The following is a 12,500-nucleotide window of genomic DNA, read 5'->3' as shown; positions in this document are numbered from 1 at the left end:
GCCATTTTACCAGCAAACACAAAGAGCACTAAAGTCTTTTCAAAGCTTCCTACAGCATCTCGCCACATGGACTTTAGGAATCCCTCAGGTCAACGTGCAAAAACTGTCTTGCCATTTTGTCTTTACCTCAGTGCAAATGTGCAGTCTGTTGTGTCTGTAGCTCAACAACAACAAAAACAATAATAATACACAGCTACCAGGGAGTTCAAAATTAAGGGGAAAACCTACGACAGAAATTGCTGTTATTAATGTTGTTGTAGTTTTCTTTATAACGTGACATTTCTATCTAATTTATCCGAAATTCTTTGCTACTTAAAAAAGCATACTGTGAAAGTCTTCCAGTCTTAATGTGTACCTTATTATTGCTGTGATTTGTCTCTTTATTAATTAAGCTCGAGGTGTGAGGGGAATGAATGTTATTTATAATTTTGTAAAATATCACAAGAGTGGAATAAGTCACTAAACTGAAGACTTTTTCAGTTCTACCGAGTCCCAACAAGTAGGTGGTGTTCCAGGGACTGTCTATAAGCTATATAGGTTAAAAATAAGAATAATAATACAAAAAACTATCCTATCCCTCCAATGACCTATTTGTGATGTACTAGATAATAGTGTAGCCATTTCTGAACCCATATTAACCTCTTGATAAACAAATAGTGTAAAATACACAGAAGCATTATTCTATATGCTTCGGTTTGTTTAAACGAATTAAACAAAACTGAATGGAAAAAAAAAAAAAAAAAGGCTTTTGAGTATTCTGTTCTAAACTTTTGCAAATTAATGATACACTGAATTCTCAGTGTGCAAGAATATATCATTCAGGGAATTATTTTCTAAATTCAGATAGTCATATACTTTTAACTTTCTTTTGTATAGCCTCTCTACTGTAGTTTCTCTGCAGGACACTAGACACGCTCTAGAGACACGCTCTAGATTTCCCCGATATAAACTTCAATTCATATCAAATACGACAGATAAACCAACATTTGGTATATGAAACTAAATTCTTTTATAGCATATTTCATAGCTGCTTGTACTGTACTCTACTGACTAACTTACCCTCAGGGTCCTATTCATTTATCTTGAGCTGCTCTGACTAAGTCAACGTCAAAGAGTTACTATCCAGTGTCATCTCAGCTGGCTACTAACACCTTCTCAAATTCCGCTGCTTTGTCACGCACCTTGTGCGTCAGATGGTAACATGCACGGTAGTGATATAGTTATAACCACGCTGACCGCGGATATCCCGCCCCGCGGGCGGGCCCGGATCATAAAAATAAACATTCTGATTAATAGCGGATGGGTTGCGGGCGGTTGAAACGATGTATATGTACATTTTTCGTCAGGCACATTCTTAGTCGCCTATTGTAGATCCCCCAAAGGACGCACGGACGTAAACAAAACAATAGTGTGCTAGGTCGCTAGGCTCCACTTTTCGTCCATATATGGTCAATGGTGTCACCCTCAAAAGGAGTCTCCGCTGAAGACGTGTTTGAAGAGAAGACGCATTCGTATTTTCCCATACAATGAGGCAATCCAGTAAACTAAACTTAAAGCTATAGCGTTAGGCTAGCCGAGTAAACTACATGAGGGCAAGTGGTGGACTGGATATAATATAGCATGGAAGTTTATTTGGAGACTTGGACTGCAGCGATCGCACCAACGGCAGCAGAAACCATAAGTTCGATCCTTTCATAGCGTTGTGAAATGTCGGGTGAATGGCGCGCGCGGATCTATAAATAGTATGAAATAATTTGTGCGGATTTATGGCGGGCGGACGGTTCATGCATACACGCGGATTAGGATGGCATAAAAGCTCATCCGCGCATCTCTAATGCACGGTATCCTTGGGCGCCGTGTTTGGATGCACATGGTCGGGATGAGGCTGAGGGGGGGTTGGGGTTAGGCACTGGTAGCCACTTGGTTGGGTTTAGGATTTTGGATATAAGTGGGAAGCCGGGGACGAAGCCTTGGTGGCCAACCTTACCTGGGACAAAAAATAGTCCTCCTTCCAGCCTCCAGCCTTGATGCAGGGCGTCCGTCATCATTTTCCAGCCACACTCCCCTCCGCCTCCTTTCTCTGAATTCTCAGCCTGCCTGGTTTCCAAGAAATCAAGGTCACATGACTAGCATCGCCGAGCCCAGGATGACACACACAAGGGTCCAGTGCACATTAACATCTGACGCAGAAGAAGGTGTGTGACAAAGCCCTCAGAGTGAGAAATGGGCTGCAACACATTCACCGGCTCACTTTACAAAGCCAGGCTAAAGATATTCACCAATTCCTCTTTGCCTATATGTAGTACAGTATATTCTCTCATAATATTCCAAATGAATGACATTCTGTAAATAAGCAAGCTCAGATGGACAGGTTGATGGTACAAAAAGACTAACAGGAAATAGTGTACTTTCAGGGGGCCTCAACCTCTAAAGGCCCTTCAGAGAGCAGAAGTGACATTGTAGTAGGGTAAGTTAGATGCATGAGGGTGAGGTGTCACGGCTTGTCAAGGGTGCCCTGGCAGTGCCCTGGCCCGTGGGTCACCTGGCCCCTGGGTCACCTGGCCCCTGGGTCACCTGGCCCCTGGGTCACCTGCTCTGTTAAGTTGGAGGGTGAGTCATTAGTCAATGTGACCTTTTATCAACATCTTGTATGGAACTAAGGATGAAGTTTATAGGTTGCCAGTTGTTCAGTAAAGCACCTTTAAGTGGGTATTTAATTGCTATACCAGCACTTTTGTTGGTAGTGGAAAAAGTAAAGATTATTTTCATGGCTCTTCAAGAATTTTTTACGATACCCACACAGGGTTTAACGCTCGTAAACAAAAGAATGTCAAGTTCAGCAAAGGATTTGAGAAATGTATCTCGGTTCTGTCTGATTTTATACCACGATGATGATTTTAAGAATGTCTTTGCATATTATTAACTGTCAGAATACCAGTCAGAAAGTCACTGTGATTTGATATGTTTAGAATTACAGTTCATCCCGGTCATTGAATGATTCTTCAGGGCCATCCAAACGGTCACTTCAGGGTCAAAATACAATGTATAAGGATGCAAAAGAAACCATTGTTTACAAATGGAGGCATGAAGTTACAAATTTCATCTTAAATGAATCTTTCACCAGTGAATGAACTTTGACTTCTAAACCAGGAACTGGTATTGCAATGACCCTTCGATGTGTCCTGTGGACATCTGTGTCTCACTATGTGCTGAATGTCAAATTGATTGCATTTTATATAAGTCGTTCGTGTAATTTTGTTAAATATAGAGGGGCCTCTTGTATGACCAATATGTGTAGCAGCCATTTAATGATATGTAGCAATTGGTTGGGTCTCCCCACTAGAAACATGGGTGATTTATCTAATTCATTGGGATTTAAATGCCCGTGTTGATATCTAAATGCTAGTGTAGCAAATATTTTCATGGATTTCTCATCACCTTTCACCACTAATTTGAACTTGTGGAGGTTAAGCTATAAGTTCTCTATCGTGTTTCGGCTATCTCTCCTACAAATTCCATTTGTATTGGTACATCTTTGATTAGAGGCAGCTGATGTTGAATAGCTCTTTAAGACACATAATCACTTCACCTGTGGGTGAGTGGGGGCGGCGTCCTGATTGGCCTCAGACTATATAAGCCCCAATCCAGGCACCGGCCTCTTTGCTTAACCTTGATTTGAACAGTTTCGGAGCTGCCCTTAGCTGGAGAGATAGCCTCGCCACTCAAAGAACCTGGGTTATAGTGTAACCAACCGTTCTCTATTTCGACAATCTCTCTGAACAAATTCCATTTGTCCGTTTCCATCACAGCTGAGGTGATTATGTGTCTTAAAGAGCTATTCAACGTCAGCTCCCGCTAATCAAGGATATACAGTATCAATCCAAATGGAATGTGTAGGAGAGATGGCCTCTCCACTCAGAAAACCTGGGTTACAGTGTAACCAACCATTACCCTTTGTGGATTTGTTCCGAGATAAGGTTTACTGAATGTGTTTGTTCTGACACTGATTGTACGTTTGAGTGTAAATACATTTACAAGACGAGTCGTGTCTTAGTGCACCAACAAAGTAGTAGAAGCATGTTTTTCTGTCTTTGCTGTTTCTTGCTCTCCCTTTCTCTTTCTCTTCCTCTTGCCTCTGTGTTTTTTGATGGTCAAAATGTAACTGTAACATAGGAGATCTGGAAGATGAGGAATGAGGTAGTTAAACATGTAATGTACACAGTATGTTGATGCTTTTATTTGCACTTTTTGGGGGGAATACTGTATTAAACAAATATTGAAGAAAACTGTCCTGCTCATTTTGCCTACTAAGTCCTGTCACTGTCACACTGAGTGTGTTTACATGCAACGAGTATTCTGGGTAACACTTATAATAACGTTCAGTAGTAAGTCATTTATAAGCTATTAGTTTGTTTGTTTTTTGATTGAGAAGATTTATTTTTCAGTTAAAACAATGCATAAAACAAATATGTTAAAAAAACAGGAATAAAACCAATAACAACCAAGAAAATAAGTAAACTCCATTAGAAAACTGTTTGAAAAGGGGCGGGAAGAAGCCGAGGCATATCGAGTCCTGCCCCCAGGCATCCATAACTATATTAAATATCTGTATCCTTATAAACACACATGCATACATAAATATACATAAAACTTACATTTACATACATACTACTGTATATATACACACACTCACACACACACACACACACACACACACACACACACACACACACACATATATATACGGTAGATAATAAGATCTATAATCTAATAATAAGATAAGATCAATAATCTAATAAGATCTATATACTATACTGATTTATAAGATTCCTCAATAAACAATATACAACAACAAAAAACAAAAATGTACTTTTCAAGCTCCTCTTTGTTATAATTGTCCATGAAAGATTGTTTGTAACTGCATTACATTTTTTAAATATTATTACTCAGTTTTATCTGCACGTTAAGGCCGTTCCAAAGAGATACCCCACAAACTGTGCACATGCTCTTTAAGTGTTTTAAGTTCAAATTCCCTCTTAAGTTATAGCCCCCATCTCTGCCCGTGAACATTTTTTGAATGTTACCAGGCACTATATTATTTATTACTTTAAACATAATTTGCGCTGTTTTGAATTTAACAAGGTCCATGAATTTCAATGTTTGATTTTTCAAGAACAAGGGTTACTGCAGGTCTCGATAACCCGCATGATGGGCTATCCTTAGCTCTTTTCTGCAATGTGCATATCTTTTGTAGGTTGCTTTTATAATTATTTCCCCATACTTCAACACAATATGACAAACAAGGCACAAAGAGTGTGCAGTACAGAGTGTATAGTGATTTCTGATTTAAAATGTCTCGTTTTACCCAATATACCAATGTTTCTGGCTATCTTTGAGCACAGATATTTTATGTGGGGTTTCCAGCAGAGCTTGTGATCCACCAAGATACCCAAAAACTTGATCTCATAGACACTCTCAATATTTACATTATCAATCGCCAAGTGAATTTCTGTGTTTATTTTTCGATTTCCAAATAGTTTTATTCAGAATCAATGATAACTTGTTAGCTTCGAACCAACATTTTAATTTGAACAATTCTTTATTTGCTACCATTAAAAGCAAATTTTGTCCCCAGACAATAAAATATTTGTATCGTCCGCAAAGACAACACATTTCAGTATCTCAGACACTTTGCAGATATCGTTTATAAATAAATCACTTGGGACCCAAAACTGACCCTTGGGGGACCCCACAGACGATGTCCGAGCAGCTTGACTTGTGCTGGCCCATCTGAACAATCTGTTGTCTACCACTGATAGTTTCTCAGCCAGTCAATGGCTACCGCTCTGATACCATATCTGTCAATCTTTTTAAGCAGAATCTCATGATCAATCGTGTCGAAAGCTTTTTTTTAGGTTGGTGAATATCCCGTGCATATTTCTTTCTCTCTATACATGTGGTTATTTCCTCGGCTAGTTCCATCAATGCCATGGAGGTAGATCTGGCAGATCTAAAACCATACTGACTCTCCATAAGAAGATTATGTTGTTCAATGTAATTGTCCAGTTTTACCTCATATAGTTTTTCAATTATCTTTGAGAACTGTGATAGTAAGGATACCGGTCTATAATTGGTGAATAGGTGCTTATCTCCAGTTTTAAATAGTGGAATAACTTTTGCAATTTTCCTTCTATGTGGAAATATTCATAATAGGATATAATAGGAGCAGTTTGTGTTTATATTATACAAAGAGTTATGATCCGGGTCTATATCTTGTTCGAAATTAGACATAATTAAAGGTTATTTCGTATCTAATAGTGAAGCTATAATATAATTCAATCATGAGAGACTTGTAAGACATTTTAACAATCTTTATTGAATCAGAATAGACAGTTTGAGTATGGCGTATGACTCCATGATGTGACGCTCCTCTTGCTATGAGAGGGGGGCGTCAGTGCTGTATGAGATAGAAAATCCCCCCTAAGGGGATTTGTTTCCAACAGGAGTCATGACATTGGTGGTGATCTGGGGAGGTGGTGGGGTGAAGCTTTTGCTCTGGAGATGCTGGATGAATGCGGGATGCTGGCACGAGGTGAGTGATGACTGCACAAGTGTGATTTAAGCTGTGGTGATGGGGCTTTATATAGTACCAGGAGAAGGGCATTTATGATGTCATAACTGATGTCATTTGGGAGAAGGGCATTTATGATGTCATAACTGATGTCATTTGGGAGAAGGGCATTTATGATGTCATAACTGATGTCATTTGGGCAACTGACGTCACCTCCCTGCAAAGGTGACGTCATAGAGAAGGTGACGTCGGAGATGGTGATGTCATTTAGTGACGTCATTTGGGCTGAGGGGTATGACAGCATGGGGTGTCTACCTATGCCTTTTGGTCTTCCATGATTGAAATTCAGTCTAAGACTACACTTCAATCATGAGAGACTTGTAAGACATTTTAACAATCTTTATTGAATCAGAATAGACAGTTTGAGTATGGCGTATGACTCCATGATGTGACGCTCCTCTTGCTATGAGAGGGGGGCGTCAGACAGTGCTGTATGAGATAGAAAATCCCCCAAAGGAATTTAAAGTTTTAGGAACTGGGAGAGTGAAAACAGGGGGGGGTCATGGAGCTCGCCTGGGGTATGCTTTAGTCAGGTCATGGGCTGACAGGGGGAGATTTATGCATGCCGGGAGATGAGGGCTGACTAGGGTTTTTAGGCAATGGCAGGGATGCATTGGAGTGGACGTGGGGGTCATGGAGCTTGCCTGGGGTATGCTTTAGTCAGGTCATGGGCTGACGGGGAGATTATGCATGCCGGGAGATGAGGGGCTGACTGGGGTTTTTAGGCAATGGCAGGGATGCATGGGAGTGGACGTGGATAGCCCGGGCATGGGTGCATTTAATGAGAAATGGGAGAGTTTTGATCACCACCAACGAAGTGCTTGCTTCCTCTTTAGTCAAGGAAGGAGGGATCTTTGGGCTGATAGTATGGCGTCTTGCTCTGGTTGGATGTAGGATGCATAGGCTGATGAGGACCAGCGACCCAGTTGTTGAAGGAAGGCGGAGGATACCCCCTGCATGGCTGCTGATGTGGCTGCCCCGATCCTGAACGAGTGGCTGGAATAGTTCTCTGCAGGGATGTTTGCATTTCTGGAGTGTTGTCTTGAAGTGATGGATGAACCAGGATCTCGTCATGTGATGATGGGGAGAAATGAGGAAAAGGGGGGCCAAGGCACTATCGGGTACATTTCATATAATGCGGAGGACTGATCCAAGCCGGCAAACTGCTGCGGCCAAGTGCCAGCGAACCAGTGGCCTTGGTAGACCCCCCCAAAACCCACAGATGGGGCTGCATCTGTGAAAAGTTTTAAGTCTTCGGCAGACGAGACGATTTTGTCATAGAAAAATGAGATTCCGTTTCCAATTTTCTAACAGGTGAGCCCAGAATTTGAGATCAGATCGGTATCCCTCATTTGAGGGTAACTGAGTCAAGGAGGCTGGGGACTGAAGATGGTAAATCGAGCAGCCTGGAAATGAATGACCTCCCTTGGGGAATAATGTGCATGGCAAAATTCAGGTGGCCGAGTAGAGACGGAAGGTCTTGTTTTGAAATGTGGCTGGCTGCTGAATAGGACTGGGCTATTTCGCGGATGCGAGACAATTTTTCGAGGGGGAGGGAAGCTTGCATAAGCTTGGTGTCAAGATTAATGCCCAGAAACGTGGTCTATTTTTGCATAGTGGAGGGAATAGGTTTTGGGAGGAATGAGGCTGTTTATGCTTGGAGTGGGGCCGTGATGAGGGGCTGATAGGTCTATAATCAGGCGCTTTTTGCCGGAATATTTGCGAGTGGCGACGCCTACTGGACTTGTTCGGAACACCGGGAAGGGGGGAGAATCGAAAGGGCCGATTATGAATCCTTTAGATAATTCCCTGCTAAGGAGTTGAGATACTATTTTGGGCTCTTTTTGAGCCGTTTGCAGATTTTTTAGAGACGTGGGAAACTGTGGGGGGAGAAATTACTCCTATTTTGAACCCCTGGGAGAGGCCGGTTTAAGAGATGATCGGTGAATACGCGATCAGGGTGGCAGGCTAGTTTGAGAGCCAGGGCTGGGATGTCGATGGGGGTGGATGGATGGGATTCTAGGATTTTTAACCCAATTTCTCTTTTTTGGGGAACTGCCTTGGGGGGGTTAGACAGGGGGGCAGACGGAGCGGGGGTGCGCTTCCCTGTAGGCGCTGCAGACGTGCAGAAAAATGCAATTTAGGATAGGTGCATACTCCTTCATTTAAATTTATTGCAAATAGCCATATTATTATGCATAAGCACCTTGCGCCCCTGGCGGTCTGATTGCGTTTGGCTGGAAGGTTCCCTGCTGGAGGAGGGGGGGTGGACTGGGGGAAAACGGGGTGTGGCTGCCGGAAGCCTGGAAAGCAGTTTTAGGGCATAGGGGAGCCGTGTGGCCTATATCGCCGCAGGAAAAGCAGGTGATCGCCTGATGACCGCCCCGTGACCAATACCAATAGCTCGGTATCCAACACGGACCAGTCCAGGCGGGTGTTGGATCGAGTTATGTACAGCGCTGCTTTCGCAGAAAACGCTTTGTGGTACTGGTAGAATATGCCCTTCTCGTATTTTAGGTGGAGGTCCCCCACCAGTGCCATGTATTCGTCTAGCTCGGTGCGACGGTTGGGATACACGGAGCATATTATGTCGCGGAGAACCCCGAACGCAACAAAGAACTCGGTTGGTGATAGCTCTCTGGCGAGACGGGGGTCGGAAGATTTTAGGACGGCCGATACGTCTTGGCCGCCCATTATTTTCTTGCTGCACTCAGCAGACGGCAGGATAATACTGACTAAGTTAATATCTCTGCCTTGAAGGATCCTGGACCGAAGTCTGGGGGATACGTTTGCAGAAAGTGGGATATGGCCTTCCGTATGCGGGGGAGGGAATAGCGGAGGCGGGGGAATTCATCGGGGGAATATGCACGGGGAGGGGAGGGAACTCGGCGCACACACCTGGATCCTGAAGCGGAGCTGGCTGGGCTGATATCACCGGATGAGATGCCGGTTGAAAAGGGGGATACACGCCTGGAACCTGGGGCGGGGCTGATTGGGCTGCTGCTGAGGGGAGCGTGGGGCTCCCGAGTGTCTCCAGGCGGGCATCGATGAGGGACCCGACCAGTGATTGAATGGTTGCAAACAGTGGATCCTGGATGCTTGGAGGGGCTGGAAGCCTCATAGCGTCCACCGAGGAGCCGGCGGTTTTGGTGCGTTTCGCTGGGGCTTTCTTGGAGCCGGATTTCTTGGCTCCTTTGCCGCGTCCACGGCCTCCGGAGTGCTGCGCGGACTTTGATCCGGGCGAGACGTCTTGGACCTCCGCGGGGATGGATTGCTTTTTGCGGCCGCGGCCCCTGGTGTGAGGAGCGTCGTTTGTGACGCCTGAAAATGAAGCCTGGGGATCGGAGGTTTGCCCTGGGATGGTCGGGACGTTGATCGCGCTCTGGAGGAAGGCGTCCACGGCGGCGTTGACCCTCTGAAGCTGCTGCTCGTTTTCAGACTCAGACATGATGATGGACTGAGTGAAGCTTTTGCTCTGGAGATGCTGGATGAATGCGGGATGCTGGCACGAGGTGAGTGATGACTGCACAAGTGTGATTTAAGCTGTGGTGATGGGGCTTTATATAGTACCAGGAGAAGGGCATTTATGATGTCATAACTGATGTCATTTGGGAGAAGGGCATTTATGATGTCATAACTGATGTCATTTGGGCAACTGACGTCACCCTGCAAAGGTGACGTCATAGAGAAGGTGACGTCGGAGATGGTAACGTCATTTAGTGACGTCATTTGGGCTGAGGGGTATGACAGCATGGGGTGTCTACCTATGCCTTTTGGTCTTCCATGATTGAAATTCAGTCTAAGACTACACTACTGCATAACAATCTAAGCTATTCATTTTTCAGGAGCATACCTGTTTAAGAGTTCAAGGTCAAGTGCTATTGGTTCTTTCTCAGATCCATATTTTGGAGTGGAGGTGGAGTTAATTATGAGCTAATGATGAACTAATCATTTACACAACATTAATATACATTTGTAGATGATTAAGTTGTAAGTCATTCACAGTTTTTATATTCCAACCTGTCTCTCTCTATACACATTTGTTAATCATGAACAAATGATGAGCAAATCATTAGTAAATGAAAAATCATTAACTAATAGCTTATAAATGACTTACTACTGAACGTTATTATTATAAAGTGTTACCCAAATATACAGGTAGGAATAAACAGAATGTTAATAATAGTTATGGTTTGCTGTTATGATGGAGGTTCCTAATAATGAGCAGCAGTTTCTCTCTCTCTGTAATGATTAGTGTGTTGTGATGTGAGATGTGAGATAGCAGGACACTCCCACCTTCACCACGGGAAACAGATTTCTCCAGAGGGACTGCTTTCACTCCGACTGCCTCATTTTCCACAGCGCTGACACAGGTGAGAGGAATAGATGTGTGAGCGGAGAAGCCCTTCCATTTAAAGGTAAATACCACTGTTTAGTTACACTCCATTGAACTGTGCTTTGCTATGTATATTGAAGTATATTGCCAAGATGGCAGCGGCCGTGCCAAGTTTTGTCTGACTAGCGTGTAACAAGTAAGTTTCTATCCGATTTATAAAGTCTTTTATACAAAACAAAGAGGGAAAAATGGCTCCAAAGATTAACCCGACGGTGGAGGATATGGAAGAAATCCTTAAGTCCTAGCTTGGATTTCATGTCGGGAGGAGCTGAGTAGAGTAGCCAACCAGCAAACCAAGCTGCTCGAGCTCATGAAGGACGTGAAGCAGATGAAGCTCTTGATCCAAGAAAAGGACAAGAAAATCGTGGACCTCGAACGAAGAGTCAAAGACTTGGAGCAATATTCAAGATTGGAAGACGTAGGCCTAATTATAAGCGGTCTGACTCTGGACATCAAACCGAGAACCTACGCTAAGGTATCTGTGTTTTTGGAAGGAAAAGAGGTCGATGTCCATGTTTGGAAAGTAGTGCCAGTGACCTCTTTTCCTTCCAAAAAGACCAATTATGTGCATTTTGGATAAATATTTCATTGTGTGGTGAGTAGCCTACCCCAAAGCACAACATGTATTTTGGTGCCATGAGATGTGTGTTTTGGCAGATTTTTAACAGCTGTACCATTAGCCTCCATTCTATGGCGATAATTACTAACTTCATGACTGTAGCTCACTGTAAAATGAGCGGACAGTGCCGGTAAGGCATGGTGTATCTTGGTTATGTGGGGGGGATGTGGCAAATGAGCTAAACTTCCCAAAAAAGTGGTGTATCCCTTTAACGACACTACTGCAGCCATGAGTATGCTAATCCCAGTAAAAAATAACAATACCAATGGCATGCAAATATAGGCTACTTAACCATAAAATAGGATACCAATATTAATGCAACAGTGAGCCAGTATCTTCTTTGCACAAAGCTCTCCAATGTTGTTTTAGCACAATTGAAGATTTAATATTTCTCAACAGCATCCTGTCTTTGAGATGTCACTTGCACATATTTAGTCTACACTGCTGCTACAAAGGACATTTATGAATTCCATAAGCTGCTCTTTTCTTAATGTTTTGTTCAAATGAACCAGTAATGTAGCCTAGGCTACTACAGTTACAGTATGGTTCTACTTCAGTTTAAGCTATAGTACATTGTTCTACTAGAAAGGTCATAACTTTAATGCTATGGTTGGAAGGCACAAACATGTATTTCATATCTGAACAGAAGCCATGAATCCCATATCAGCAACCTGTCCTGTTTTATTGGAGCCTACACACTGTAGTCAGATGTGTTGCTTGCTTACTGTATTTACCTAGCCTGCGAGTTGGGACAGTTGAGAATCAACCAGTGGGCAAAGCATGGAGACGGGAGAGTAGAAATGTTAATTTCTTTATGTTAGATCAGGGGTGTCAAACTCATTTTAGTCCACGGG

The 12,500-nt window shown here is 43.1% G+C and overlaps 1 protein-coding gene across 1 annotated transcript in view; it reads left to right on the top strand.

Annotated features, from left to right (window-relative positions):
- Nucleotides 1–11,337: 11,337 nt before the first annotated feature.
- Nucleotides 11,338–12,500, top strand: part of LOC310794999 (lysosomal proton-coupled steroid conjugate and bile acid symporter SLC46A3-like) — a gene marked incomplete at both ends in the record, with an annotated part of 9,273 nt that continues 8,110 nt past the window's right edge. The window contains one exon of the mRNA XM_083657021.1: nt 11,338–11,502. Coding sequence (XP_083513147.1) covers nt 11,338–11,502 — 165 coding nt within the window. The remainder of the gene's footprint in view (nt 11,503–12,500) is intronic.

This window comes from Poromitra crassiceps, assembly GCF_964638095.1.
Source record: "Poromitra crassiceps genome assembly, chromosome: 1".
In the NCBI taxonomy this organism is placed as follows: Eukaryota; Metazoa; Chordata; class Actinopteri; order Beryciformes; family Melamphaidae; genus Poromitra; species Poromitra crassiceps.
The sequence above is the reverse complement of the archived record's forward strand: the minus strand, read 5'-3'. Positions and strand labels throughout refer to the sequence as shown.